The 13686-nt window shown below is 61.2% G+C and overlaps 2 protein-coding genes across 4 annotated transcripts in view; both read left to right on the top strand.

The window, feature by feature from the left end:
- Window positions 1–6: 6 nt before the first annotated feature.
- On the top strand, window positions 7–9776 carry SCARF1 (scavenger receptor class F member 1). Of its 3 annotated transcripts, none has more exons than XM_053275636.1 (11): window positions 7–570; window positions 2467–2528; window positions 3003–3104; window positions 3683–4265; window positions 4359–4577; window positions 4977–5105; window positions 5207–5310; window positions 6135–6252; window positions 6412–6530; window positions 7456–7611; window positions 8036–9776. In XM_053275636.1, the coding sequence occupies exons 1-11, from the start codon at window positions 461–463 to the stop codon at window positions 8884–8886; spliced, it is 2553 nt and encodes an 850-aa protein (XP_053131611.1). In that variant the 5' UTR covers window positions 7–460; the 3' UTR covers window positions 8887–9776. The 3 variants fall into 3 exon arrangements, with proteins under 3 accessions (XP_053131611.1, XP_053131612.1, XP_053131613.1); XM_053275637.1 differs by having other exon boundaries at window positions 6138–6252; XM_053275638.1 differs by having other exon boundaries at window positions 3740–4265.
- A 3170-nt stretch (window positions 9777–12946) lies between these two features.
- Window positions 12947–13686, top strand: part of SLC43A2 (solute carrier family 43 member 2) — a 28905-nt gene continuing 28165 nt past the window's right edge. Inside the window, exon 1 of the mRNA XM_053275569.1 lies at window positions 12947–13024. The gene's annotated coding sequence lies outside the window, so the exon portion shown is untranslated. The remainder of the gene's footprint in view (window positions 13025–13686) is intronic.

The raw sequence follows: 13686 nt of genomic DNA on the forward strand, positions 1-13686 counted from the left end.
AGAACGGTTTAGAATCTTATTCCTTATTTTGCGTAATATATTCTGCTTGATGGGAACGCTGCACCTTACGTGAAGTGCATCGTTAAGGCTGACATCTTTGGCTGACTTAGGAGACCCCTCCTCGCGAAGCAAAGAGGCACCTTTGAAAGAGGCCGGCCAGAATGGGGGTCAGGCCCAGGGCGGGACATGGTCTCCTGTCCTCCCCCTCGAGGGCGGCCCTGAACAGCCTCGGTTTCCCTGCTGCGGACTGGGCTCAAAATAGGCCGCGGAGAGGCCCCCGTGTGTGCCGGCATCCTGTCCTCCCTCTGCTGTCACTCCCAGTTGACTTCCTCAGGAAAACCCAAGGAGGAAATAGGAGGGCGAGAAGGCCCGCGCTGGAGGGGGACCACCAGAGTGCTGCAGACGGCTGCCGCCTGGGCCAAGAGTCCTCCTCCTCCTCGCCGGGGCCCTGCCAGGAGCCATGGAGGCCTTGCTGCCGCTGCCGCTGCTCGCTGGCCTGCTGCTCTGGGGGGCAGCTGGGAGCGGCACTGAGCTGGACCCCAACGGGAGACACGTCTGCAGGTCCGACAGGTAGGTCTCCGCGACGGGGTCGCCTGGGCTTCAGGATGCCCTTCCCCGCCTCGAAGGGTCTGTCCTCCGGGAGCCAGCGGGGGGGGGGGCGACAGAGGCGCCCCGTGAGTTTTGACGAGGGCTGCACCCCCAGAGACGGAAAAGGAGAGGCCACCTTGGAAGGCGTCCTGCTTTCTGTGCGACCTTCTCCTGATTTTCTTGCCCTGACCGTCGCGCTTGCCGCAGCCACCTTGGCAAGGGGCGGTTGCCAGATTGGCTTTTGAAAAGCCAGATTCTGGGTTACGGCCCATTTGACCCACGAGAGTCGACCCCCTCGGGTTCACACCAGCAGGGATTCAACCCGGCAACCTCTGACTCCCGAGAGAAGTGACTTCCCGGCTGCGCCATCAGGTGGCTTCTGGGGGGGGCACCGTGGACTTTTGTCCCCCATCAATGGCCCAAATCGGTGGGCCTGCCTCCGGACGACTTGCCAGGGGAGGGGTTGGCCTTGCTCCCTCTGTGCTCAGCCTTCAGTGGGCTCTGAAAGCATCTATTCTTTTGGAGCTCTCTGACTGGATTCGGTCCAGGGGGGCTTCAAACCCCAAAGAGGCTCCCAATCTGAAAAAGGAAGCATAAGGCAGACACCGGCAACAGCCACCGGGGTGGTGGTGGTGGTGGTGGAGACCATTGCGTTCTCTCCCTGACTTATAGAAGATAACCGCTGTTCCAAAAGGCGTCTCTTGCCCCAGTCCAAAGGGGAGGCTTATTGCGATTGAGGGTTGCCGTCGAGCCGTTTGGGGTGGCTTTTCAGAATAGAAAAGTTGGACACACGTGATCGGAGACGCCCCCCCCCCATAACACGGTGGGGGCCCAGCTGGTACCCTGGCAAGAGGGAGACACAGGTGTGTGGGGCCTGGCCTCCTTCCCACCGGAGGGGACAAAGCTTTGTCTGGAGCACACACAGGGCAGCCATGGGAGGAGGAGGCCCCTCGGATTCCTGCTTGGAATTTCTGTCCTCCGTCCTTTTCTCTGTGCCTACGGCTCCTTTTGTCTTGGGTTTCCGGTTTCCTGCTATTCACCCTCTGGGCCCTTTCAGCGCTTGCCTCCACCCCGCTTCAAAGCTCCATTCTCGTCCGTTCGTTCTTGATCTAGTCTCCTGTACTTGTCTTGTAGACCTCCGCCTTCTAACCAGTTCATCACCGCTCTTCTGCACATGTGGATTGCTGCCTTGAGGAGGAGCTGAGCACCGTGCTCAGTGATCTGGCCCCTTTTCTTCGGGTTGTTGGTTGCAAACTTGATCCCGTTGTAATGATATTTTTCCTGACCCCCATGAGGTTGCCCTTTGATGGATGGATTCAGTGCAACCACAGAGAGAGATTCTCTCCAGGATGGTCTGTCTTCAGCTTGGCCTTTTAGGTCTCTCCGTGGTGCATTCGTGGCTGCTGACTGGGTGGAGGAATCCCACGGGGCAAGGGGGAAAGTAGTTCCAGCAGAAACCCGGATAAGAATGGAAACATGCGGGGCCCTTTCAGCACAGGCTCGGACCCCTTTTCCCCAGGAGGGAGGGGGCCATCACTCAGTGGCGGTGCCTTGCATGCAGAAGGACCCAAGTTCCCTCCCTGGCAGCATCTCCAAGATCGGGCTGAGAGAGAGTCCTGCCAGAAACCTGGGAGAGCTGCTGCCGGTCAGTGTAGGCAATCTCCAGCTAGCTGGACCCAGGGTCAGACTCGATTGGAGGCAGCAGCTTCATATGAGCAGGAGCTGGGAGAGACTCCTGCCTGCAACCTGGGAGAGCTGCTGCCAGTCAGGGTAGACGGTCCTGAGCGGGATGGCCTGACTCCGGTTGTGGGGCTGGGCTCAGGAGGGCGTCTTTGGTATGTCTGGTCTTGCTTCTTTGTGGCTTTTCTCCCCTGCCAGTCAGCCCCACGTCCTCACCTGCTGCCCGGGATGGAAGCAAGCGGGCCCGGAGTGCCCCACGGGTGAGTGTGCCGCTTTTCCTGCCGTGCAGGGTCTGGAGTCTCCAGGCGCCCTGTGCACCCCTTCCGTTCGGCACGGGCGCAATCTGTGCTGCGCAGAGAGTGATCCACCGGTGACGCTGAGTGCCGGTGCAGCCGTCTCCAGATAGAGCTTGGAAAGACCCTTGGACAGCTGCTGCCAGTCAGAGCAGACAATCTTGAGTTAGATGGCTCAATGGTCTGACTCAGTAGACAGCAGCTTCCTAGGGGATGAGGCCGGACACCCATACCTCTGTGGAAGAGCCTCTGCTTTTGGTTCACTCCTTAGCAGCACCTCCAGGTAGGCCCCGGGAGAGACCCCTGCCTGAAACCTTGGAGAGCCGCTGCCAGTCAGAGTAGACCATTCTGAGCTAGACAGACCAAGGGTCTGACTCGCTAGACAGCAGCTTCCTACGTTCTCATGACAGGGCCCTGAACACCTCCTTCTGTCGTTCCCAGCACTGTGTGTCGGCTTGGATGCCTGCCGAGAAGACGAGGTGTGCGTGAGGCCAGGGATTTGTCGTTGCCGGCCTGGTTTCTTCGGAGCCAATTGTATCACACGTGAGTATCTGAATCAAGGGGTCAGCGAGAACCAGAAGAATTGGTGTCTTCCGGACACACACAGTCACGAAACCTGCAGGAGCGGCCTCGTGTCTTCTGTTTCAAGGCAGGGCTGTGGAAGTGGGGTCGGTCCCCACAGAGTCACGGAGAGACTGAAGGGAGGCGAGCCAGCTTGAATTGTGCCCTCTGCTAAGCAGGGTCTGGCCTGGTTTGCATTTGGACGGGAGACCACCTGTGTGAGCACTGGAAGAGATTGGGGAGGGGGCCGCTCTGGGAAGAGCCCCTGCCTGTTTGCATGCTGAAAGCTCCAAGTTCCCTCCCTGGCAGCATCTCCACGATCGGGCTGGGAGAGAGATTCCTGCCTGCAACCTGGGAGAAGCCACTGCCAGTCTGGGTAGGCGATCCTGAGCGAGATGGAGCAAGGGTCTGACTTGGTAGAAGGCAGCTTCCTGTGTTCCTATATATGCCAGTGGGTGGTTTTTTGTTTTGTTTTTTTAAATTAGGATCTTTCTGTCCCTTACCCACATTGTATTTATACTCCCATGATTGCTTGGCTGTTTTGCGCCCTGTTTGGTCAGAGACCGGAATAAAGGTGATTCCGATGCTGATTCCGCTGCCGATTCCGATTCTTCCAGCTTGCCCTGGCCAGTACTGGGGTCCCGACTGCAAAGAGAGTTGCCCTTGCTTCCCCAACGGAACCTGCGACCCGGCCAGCGGGCAGTGCACCTGTCGGCCGGACCACTGGGGGCCCCGCTGCCAGTTCAAGTGCCGCTGCGGCCCCAACGGCCGCTGCGACCCGCTCGCGGGCCTCTGCCGCTGCAAGCCCGGCTGGTGGTCGGGGGACTGCCGGCGGCTGTGCCAGTGCAACCCGTCGGGCTCCCGCTGCGACTCCGGGACGGGCCGCTGCCTCTGCCACCCGGGCTGGTGGGGCCCCCGGTGCTCTGCCCTCTGCCGCTGCAACGGCTCGCCCTGCGCCCCGGCGACCGGCCAGTGCGAGTGCCGGGCTGGGCTCTGGGGGCCCGGCTGCCAGCACCCGTGCTCGTGCCTGCACGGAGCCTGCAGCCCCCACGATGGACGCTGCTCCTGTGACGACGGCTATCGGGGCCCGGGCTGCGCGGAGCCCTGCCCCGCCGGGACGTACGGGCGCCAGTGCGGGGAGAGGTGAGTGGCTGGCCGGCCAGGGAGGCAGGAGGCTTCTCCCCCCCCCCCCCCGCAGGCCCCCGGCGTGTGACCACCCTCCCCTCGCTCCCCCAGGTGTGGCCACTGCACGCACCCAGAGGCCTGCTCTCCGGCGGACGGCGTCTGCCCTGCCTGCCACTCTGGCTGGATCGGAACTCAGTGCAAGCGGCCCTGCCCAGCCGGGCGCCACGGGGAGAACTGCACCCGGGCCTGCCCCCACTGCCTGCGAGGGGAGCCTTGCCACCCGGAGACCGGGGCGTGCCGGGACTGTGAGCCGGGCCGCCGGGGTGCCAGGTGGGTGCCCTGCAAGAGGGGCAGTCTGTGGGGGCGGGGGCCGCGGGAGGCCCTATAAGCAGCTGAGAAAAGATCTGGGCCGATGGGGTGGGGAGATGGAGAGCCCTGGGGGCCTGGTGTCTGGGGGGCCCCAAGACATCCATCTATCCATCCATCCAGCATATTTGGAAAGGTCGGGCTGGCTCTGACGAGCCGCAGCTCTGGTGGGGGGCAGAGGGGAGGGGATCGGCACCCCGCTGGCACCCCAAGAATCTCCCCCTGGAGGGGGCTGCCACCTGGCCTCCGGAAAGGGCCGCCCACCCCGCCTGGTGCCCCCCCTCCTGCCGTGGGAGTGTCCAGGTGACCCCAAGCCATGATGGTCCCGTGTCCCCCCCCTCCCGGCTCTCTCCCCCGCTGCAGCTGCGAGGAGCCCTGCCCAGCGGGATTCTTTGGGGCCGCCTGCCGGGCCGCCTGTCCCGCGTGTTCCCACGGGAGCTGCCATCCAGTGACGGGGCAGTGCCTGTGCCAGGCCGGCTACTGGGGGACCAGGTAAGGCGGCGGCAGCTGCTGCTGGCAAGGGCAGGCTGGAAGGAGGAGGCGGCCGCCTGGACCCCGGCGGCCTGCTTTGCTGTCCTCTCTTCTTCTTGCAGCTGTAACCAGACCTGCCCGGAAGGCTTGCGTGGCCCCAACTGCTCGGAGCCCTGCCTGTGTGGGGAGGGGGGCTGCCCCCCGTCCTCTGGGGGCTGCGCTTTCGGTAAGGAGAACTCCTACCCCCCCTCCCTCCCTCCCTCCCTCTTTCTTTCTTTCTTTCTTTCTTTCTTTCTTTCTTTCTTTCTTTCTTTCTTTCTTTCTTTCTTTCCCCCATATTTTTCCTTCCTTCCTTCCTTCCTTCCTTCCTTCCTCTTATCTACCTGCCTACCTACATTTGTACATCACCCTTCATCCGGGGACCCCAGAGCAGAGAGCAACCAACGGAAACCCGCAAATAAAACACCGTTAGAAATGCGCACTGAAAGCCAACAAGCAAGCTGCAACCAACCATCAGGGAAACCCAAGAGCGCCTGCTGCTTATCCGTCAGAGGCCTGAACTTCAAGGACCGTCTCCCCTGAAAGACTGGGAGGGAGGGAGGGAGGGAGGGACCCATGTGGGTCTCATTGAAAGCGAGTTCCGTGGCCTGGGGGCCGCCACCGAGAAGGCCCTGGGTACTTGTCAGATGCACTTTGGCAGGGATCAGGGCCCAGAGCAGAGCCCTCCGTCCTGGCTCACCAGGAATCTTATGGCTCTTGCAGAGGACGCCTGTCCTGAGGTCCAGTTTTCCTTGGCCAGCTGGGCAAGGTTAGCATCTGATCATCCTCCTCTTCTGTGAGGAGAGGGGCTTTCAGCCTGGGGTCCCTAGACGGCCCTTGGCCCTTCAGGGAAGCCGCAGTCCAAGGCCATCTGGGGCCCTGAGGCTCAGAGCCTGTGCATTAGGAGATCGCAGGGCTCCTGGGGTTGAGGTGGGGGGGGGATATGATGGGCTTGGGAGGAGGAGGAGGAGGTTCTTTTCCGTCTCCACCTGACTTCTCTTTCTCCCGCAGCAGGGATGAATCGGGAGGTGCTCCTGGCCGGGATCCTGACCCCGCTGCTGCTCCTTCTGCTATGCATTTGTTGTTGCTACTGCTGCTGCAGGTCGGCTCCAGCGGACGCCAATGAGAGGTGCTGTAACTGGGCGGTGGGACAGTCGCCCGTTGTTTCATTTCATCACGACTCCCACAGACTCCCATTATCCCTCTCCCCGAAGTGCTGAACTATGGAACAAATAAATAAGAAGTCCAGCTCTTTGGGAAATCGACATAAAATTATTTTCCTCCTCAGGGCAGCAGCTGCTAATCCAATCTCCCGAATGAAGCACCACGTGTTGGGGACCCTGGCCAACGTCAGCAACGCCTTGCCCTGCTTCTCTCTGGGGGCATACAAACTTCCACGTGTGACAGGTAAGCAGAGCGGGAGAGACTCCTTGCCTCGATGCAGGAATTGTGGCAAGGCAGAACCTGGGCCACGAGAATCTCGGCTGTTGGCCTTCTCACGAGAAGGCAAGCCCCCGCTTGACAGAGAGGCCCCCAGACTGAGGGAGGTGAAGGAGCAGCTGGTGTCCTGAGCTGGGGCAGGATTAACCGGAGGGCTAAGTATTCTACAGAAGCCAGCTTTTATTCTGACTTGAAACTTTTGCATGGTTTGTCAGCTCATGGCCAGCAGAGGGCGCCAAGAGATTGCGCTACAGGTTTGAACATCATGTGGGTGCCCTGCAACCTCTCCCGTGGGGATTTGTGGTTTGTTTGTTCATTTGTGTCTTTGTCACATTTATAAACTACCCGACATACTCGTGTCTCCAGGTGGTGTGCAACTGTTTAGAATACAGCAGTGATAAAAAGCACACTCGGAACAGTTTTAAAATGTTTTAGACAAAAAGCTGAGAAAGCCAGTGCCTCTTCAGGGTTATGTTGAAGGCAGCCAGAGACGAAGTGGAGAAGTTGTTATGTTGACAGGGAGCATGCTGTGAAGCCCTGGGGCAGCCCCACAGCAGACCTGGCTTGGTATAAGGCAGATTCCCCTTCCTACCCCTGCTAGCTGGACAAAGAGGCACCTTTTAAACATGGTGATTCTCTTTTATTGAGCAGGGGGAGAGCAACTGGCCTTCTCCACCCCCAGCACAGCGTCCCTCCAGTGGCTGTGGCTGGTGTCTACCTTATGCTTCTTTTTCGATTGTGAGCCCCTTGGGGACAGGGAGCCATCTCATTTGTTTATTATTTCTCTATGTAAACCACTTTGGAAACTTTTGTTGAAAAACGGTAGATCAATATTTTGTTGTTGTTGTTTCCTGGGTTCCTGCGTTCCACTTCCTCTCTCCGTTCCCGGCAGTCTCCCACCATGATGCAGAGATCCCCTTCAATCCCAGCTTCATCGAGCCGCCCTCCGCCGCCTGGCCTTTGGACAGCTCCTTCTCTTCCTCCTTTGACACCCCGGAAGAAACCGAAGACAAGGACGGCCCGGTCTACCAACTCCCTGCCAGTGAAGGTGACGCTTCAGGCTTGGTGCCTTTTCTCCTTTTGCCCCTAGCTGGATGGATATTGTCTGTGTGTGTGTGTGTGTGTGTCCTAACTGTAAGAGTTGTGGGACGGTGGGACAGTCCGCCTCATGACGTGGGGGGCTCCCCTTTGCCGGACATTCCAAACAGAGGCTGGATGTCAGGGATGCAGTCGCAGCAGCAGCCCACATTAAGCCTAGATTCAAACGATTGTGTGGACGAGCTGGTTTGCTTGGCTCTGCCTTCGCCTGCGATTGAAAAGGTCCCCCTTCCAGGATTCTATATTTTACAAATTCCGAGTGCTTGGTTTTTCTGCTTGGCCTCCGCCCCCCCCGACCCCGTCCCCAGCTAAACTGCATGCTGGCTCAGGGGGGCGGCTGCCGTGGCTGACTCCTCCGTGGCCTTCTCTTTCAGCCCCAGAGGCCGAGCTGCAAGGGGGGCCGGCCCCGAACCTGCCGACGGAGCCTTTCGCCATCCCTCGCACTTCCAGCCTGGCCAAGGCCAAGAGGCCCTCCGTCTCCTTTGCCGAGGGGACCCGCTTCGGCCCCCAGAGCCCCCGAGGCTCCACCGAGGCCCTCTGGAAGCCCAAGGCCGGCTCCGGCGGTCCGCTCCGAGTCGCCGGCTCGGGACGGGAGCCGCCGCAGGCCGACGCTGCAGGGAGCCTGTACGAGAACGTGGAGGCGGCTTGCAGGGAGGAAGAGGCTGCGGCCGAGGGCCCCCGGGTCCCCCCCCCGAGCACCCCCGGAGGCCGCCGGAAGCAGATCTCCGGCTCCTGGCACGTGGCTCAGCGCGTGGAGGCTCTCGAGGCGGCGGCGGCGGCGGCGGCGGCGAGAGCCCAGGGAGGAGGCCGAGAGCCGGGCATCTCCACCATCTACGTGACGGTGGGCCAAGCGGGCGGGGGCAGCCAAGGCCCCAGGCAGGGCAGCCTGCCACGGGCCAGGCCGCCCCCCAGGAAGGAGCCCCGGCTCCGGAGAAGCCTCGAAGGCCTCCCGAAGCTGCCCTGGAGGAAGCTGGAGAAGAACAGCCGGAGACTGCGGAGCCAGGGCGAGATCGGCCCGGAGGCCACTGGGCTGGGACTGGAACTCGAACTCGCCACCGCCGCCGGGGCCAAGGGCCGGGGGCTTCTGGGAGGGCAGCCCGGGGAGAGCCCGAGCCTGGCGGCTTCCCAGAGGCAGGCGGAGTCGTCGGCGCTCCAAGGGGGCTCCTCGGAGAAGGCGGCCCAGGGAGAGGAGCCCCAATATGAGAATGTCTCCGCCACGGCCTAGGCCCCCCTCCCACCCCGGCTGGCCAATCCGGCCCCAGAGAGAGCCTTCCGGCCACAAGCCCAGGGGGCCAGAGGGGATTCTGCACGGCACGATGGACCGTTTGCCCCGGAGGAGCCTTGGCGCCCTTCTCCCCATTCGGCCCCCCGGCGAGATCTCCTCGGCAGCAAGAGCCAGGGCTGTGGCGTGGGCTTGGAGACACCCGGCCGGGGCCGCTTTGGATTGGGCCCGGACTGCGGGGAGGACTCCCTCCCTAGGGGCAGCCCCCAGGATTACAGCCCCCTCGGTGGGGGGGAACTCGGCACGTGCTCAGAGGCATGTTCTTCGACCTTGAGGCAGCTGAGACTCGCCCTGGGTGCTTCGTCAATAAAACGGGGCTGGTGTTCGGCCTGCTGAAGGAGTCGCCCTCGCACCTTCTTTCAACCACGTCCGACCTCAAGAGTTGCCGTGTCGCCTCCGTCCTTTTGTCTCTGGCAGCATCTCTTGCTTTGGGGGTGACTTCTGCTGGCGTTCCTTGCTTCGGAAGCCGCTGCCTTCTACCGAGTCAGACCTCTGGTCCGTCTAGCTCAGGATTGTCTGCTCTGACTGGCAGCGTCTCTCCAGGGTTTCAGGTGGGAGTCTTTCCCAGCCCCACTTGGAGATGCTGCCAGGGATTGAACCTGGGATTTATTTATTTTTTGCATTTACCTGGGACACATCAGAAGCCCTTGGTCCACCCAGCTCAGGGTTGTCGGCTCTGACTGGCAGCAGCTTACCAAGGTTTCAGGCAGGAGTCTTTCCCAGTCCTACCTGGAAATGCTGCCAGGGTTAGGGTTAGGGTCCTTCTCTGTACAAAGCAGATGCTCTACCTCGGAGTTAAGGCTCCATCTCTAAATAAATACAATTCGACTTTTGGATAGAGGAAATGGCCTTCTACCGAGTCAAGCCCTTGGTCCACCTAGCTTAGTATTGTCTACTGTGACTGGCAGCGGCTCTTTAGGGTTTCAGACAGAGTCCCCGTCCCCCCCCCCCCGCCCTACCTAGAGATGCCTGGTATTGAACCTGCGTGCAAAGCAAGGGCGCTGAGCTTGGTCACCATCCCCCAGCGGCTGCTGGAGCCCACTGCGGTCGCCCACCAGTCACAGCACAGCCCTCCGGCTCTCCTGAACATCAGAACAGCCCTGCTGGATCGGGCCCAAGGCGGCCCATCTAGTCCAGCACCCCGTTTCGCACAGTGGCCCACCGGATGCTGCTGGAAGCCCACAGCTGCGGGAGTTGAGGGCGTGCCCTTTCTCCTTCTGTGACTCCCCCCGCAACGGGTACCCAGAGGCACCCCGCTCCTGCCCTCACTCTCGGGAGTCTGCGGCCATCTGGAAACCCACTCCCCTTATTTCACACTCTCGCTGTGCCGTAGCAGAGTAAAAAGCCCAAGGGGGGGGAGGCAGACAGATCCGCCCCCCGGCAAGGTCTGCATCCTTCCCAAGGATGATCTCCACGAAGGGCCCCTGGGTTCCTTGATGGTTGCAATGAAGGAAGGAGCGGGAGTGTCCCTCACTGGAGAGTGAATGAACGCCAGCAGGCGTGGAGATGGGCTTCTCTGCCTACTCGCTCCACGCCTAGGCCCCTCTTCATCCCCACCATCCCAAAGCGGTTTGCAATAGGCATCCAAACGACGCACAATCAAAGTACAAATTCAAAGGACCGATATGAAATATAAACACAATATAATCGCTGTTTACAAGTTTAGAAAACCGATAGAAGACAGTAACGCAGAAAACACAAAGCAGCAGCAGTTTAAAAAACACACACACACCCCCAAACGGTGCCCTCCTATAAAAAGCCTGGGTGAAGTGGCCACGTCTGTACCTGTTTTCTAAAAGCTGTGAGGGGGCTGAGAAGTGCATAAAGCCAGCCCAGAGAGCATGGCTCACACGACAGGTGCTCAAACTCGGCTCCCCCCGTTGGACTACAACTCCCATCATTCCCCGCCACACTGGCCAGAGGCTGGCCCTTTGGCAATTGAGGTGGGGTGTGTATAGGTGCCTTGGGACCGCCTGACCATGCCCTAAGTAGAAACCTGAGCATGCACAGAGTGCATTTCCCACCGAGTCACTGAATGCTCCAAACAGCCCCTGCCTCTCAGGGAAGGACTTCTGGATCCCAGGGGATGGTTTTCACGGAGCCTTGAGCTCCTCTGGTTTTTGGGAAATAAACGCTGCCCTCGAGATTCTGGTTGGTTTTAAGAGTCACATGCAGATTAGACAGACAAGATTAGATAAAAACACCAGAACAGCCCTGCTGGATCAGGCCCAAAGCCTATCTCGTCCAGGCCCGCTCTCCTGCCCTGCAACTCTTATTCGGAGGCCTCGAAGCCTGGAGGTGGCCTATAGTCATCTCAACACCGGTGGCCGTTTGATAGCCCTGGCCTCCAAGAATTGGTCAAAGCCCCTTTGAAATTATAAACCTCTAGCTGGTCCTCCGGGCTCTTCCCTGCCACAGAGAAGGAAGGAAGGAAGGGAATGGAAAGAGAGAGAGAGAAAAGAAAAAGAAATTGCAGAGAGGGAGAGAGAAAGAGAAAGAAATAACAATCATGGAGAGAGAGAAATTAAATTGTAGAGCGAGAAATTGCAGAGAGAAAGAAACTGCAGAGAGAAATGTTTCTAATTGCGGAGAGAGGAAGAAAGAAATTGCAGAGAGAAAGAAAGATGGAAGGAAATGCAGAGAAAGCAGATAGATTGATAGACAAGGAAAGAAATGCAGAGAAAGTAGCTAGGTAGACAGACAGACAGGTGTTTATGTGTTTTCCTGGGGAGTCTGACGCATCCCTGCTGGTTGGGGCTGTGTCCGCCAGAGGGCGCCAGTGCCCCAGAAATCGGAGTGCTCCTGGGCTCCGGCTTCAACCTGTCTAAACTAGCTCGCTTCTTTCCAAAGGAGTCCCAGCTCCTTCCTCCTGCCCCTCATCTGGGCTTCTGGGCGCCTCCTTGCCACAGCGCCCCCCCCCCCTTTCTGTGCCGCTCTGCCCAATGGCCCTGGCGACAGGGTCGCGGCGGGTCCAACAGCCCCTCCAGGGCAGGCCCCCCTCTTGTTTCTCCGCTTCAGGCTCAGACACAGAAGCCTGTATCTTCTCCGTCTTCGCAGGAGAACGGCCGCTGCTGCTGCTGGGGTTGCGCGCACGCAAGCCTGTGAGACCCACAGAGCTCTTCGGCAAGGAGAGTTGCGTTACTCGGCAAGGCGTTGCAGTCGAGTGGAGAGGTTCTCTTTGGGGCCCGATCCTCTGCGCTGCTGCCAGGCTGCGCTGCCCGTCGCCAGGTGGAGGGGGCAGCCCAGCCGGGGGTCGTCTTGTCTGCACCCAGGAGGGTGCGTGCAAGCAGAGTGGGGCGGCAGCAGCAGAGCCAAGCGCAGGCACAGACACCCCGGGGTGGGGGTCCAAGGATCTGGGGTGCCCAGGAGGAACAGCAATGCGCATTGGCAGAGGGGGGGGGCGGCAGCGGACCTTGCGCCCTGCCGCGGCGAGCTTCCGCGGGTGTGAAGGGTGGATGCAGCCAGGGGCTGCTGCCGCCGCGGTGCTTGCAGGATCAGGTCCCACACACCCAGCAAGGGGGCAGACACACAGCCCCATTCGGGGGCATGGCGCAGGGCCCGGGAGAGACAGACTCGTCTCTCCAGCTCGCAGCGGCCTGCCGCCTTCTGCGGTCGTGCATCTGCGGGCCGGCCTGAAACCTTGGAGAGCGGCTGCCAGTCGGGGTAGGAGACGGCCCTGAGCGAGATCTGGGAGCCAAGGGCCTGACTCGGTAGGCAGCAGCAGCGGCAGCTTCCTCGGCTGCCCCGCTCGGCCGGGCACTCTGTGCATGCTCAGCAGCAGCGCCCCGGGAGCCTGCCTGCCTGCCTGCGCCAGCCAAGCGCTTCCGGGGCCGAGGAGGCGCAGCTGATGCCAGCAGCAAGGAGGCAGAGCAGCCGGGCCCGCCCCCCTCCCACCTTCAGCCGGGCTGGGAGCCGCCGGCCGCTCTGATTGGCTGCGGCGGAGCTGGAAACAGGCCGGGGACCAATCAGTGCCCCCCCCGGCTGGCTCCCCCCGGCGGGTTAAAAGCAGCGCCGCGCAGCTGCCGGGGCCAAGCGAGCGCCGAGCGGGGCCGGGCAGCAGCAGCAGGAGGCGGCAGCACAGGTGAGCAGCGACGGGGCTCGGGCGGGCGCGCGCGCCTCGCTCCCCGCGGGAGGATGCTCCGGCGGCGGCGGCAGCAGCGGGGCGGGCCAGGCCAGGCTGCCGGCGCCTCGGGGAGGGGGCAGGCTGCAGTCCCGGCTCGCTGCGCTGCGGGCGATGCCAGCCACGGGGCGCGCCTCTGGGGTCTCCGCCTCCTCCGTGCGCGCTCGCCTGGCCCCCCGGCGCTGCTCCTGCAAGAGTCAGCCCCTGCCCAGCAGCGCTGGCCGAGTAGCAGCAGGGGGGCGACTTACTCGGAGTAGTCCTCTGGAGACCAAGCAGGGAGGCTTTGCCTAGCTGAGGGGGGCTTGCCTGCCAGCCTCGCCTCTCCGCCGGGTGGCGGTGGATGACAACCCCCATCATCCACTGCCTTTAGTCACTGGGGTGGGGGTGGGGGTGATGGGGTGATAGTCAGCCGGGCTGTCGCTTGGGGCGGGGGTCCCAGCCTTGGGTCTGCAGATGTGGTAGGACAACAGCTCTGCTCCCCCTACATCCGTTGCCTTGCCCCATTGTGGTGGGGGTGATGGGAGTTGTAGTCCGACATCTAGGGACCCGAGGTTGGCGACCCCCCTAGCCTAACGAGTTCTTTTAACTTCAGTGGGACTCCTCGAGGTATGGAAGAGGGAGGA

The sequence above is a fragment of the Hemicordylus capensis genome, chromosome 12 (assembly GCF_027244095.1).
Source record: "Hemicordylus capensis ecotype Gifberg chromosome 12, rHemCap1.1.pri, whole genome shotgun sequence".
Classification (NCBI taxonomy): domain Eukaryota; kingdom Metazoa; phylum Chordata; class Lepidosauria; order Squamata; family Cordylidae; genus Hemicordylus; species Hemicordylus capensis.

Excerpts from the sequence above, each read along its gene's own strand:
- SCARF1 (XM_053275636.1), top strand. The coding sequence starts at position 461 with ATGGAGGCCTTGCTGCCGCTGCCGCTGCTCGCTGGCCTGCTGCTCTGG. Across the intron at positions 4,266-4,358 it reads GGGCGCCAGTGCGGGGAGAG|GTGTGGCCACTGCACGCACC; the intron begins GTGAGTGGCTGG and ends TCGCTCCCCCAG. Across the intron at positions 7,612-8,035 it reads CCAACTCCCTGCCAGTGAAG|CCCCAGAGGCCGAGCTGCAA; the intron begins GTGACGCTTCAG and ends CTTCTCTTTCAG.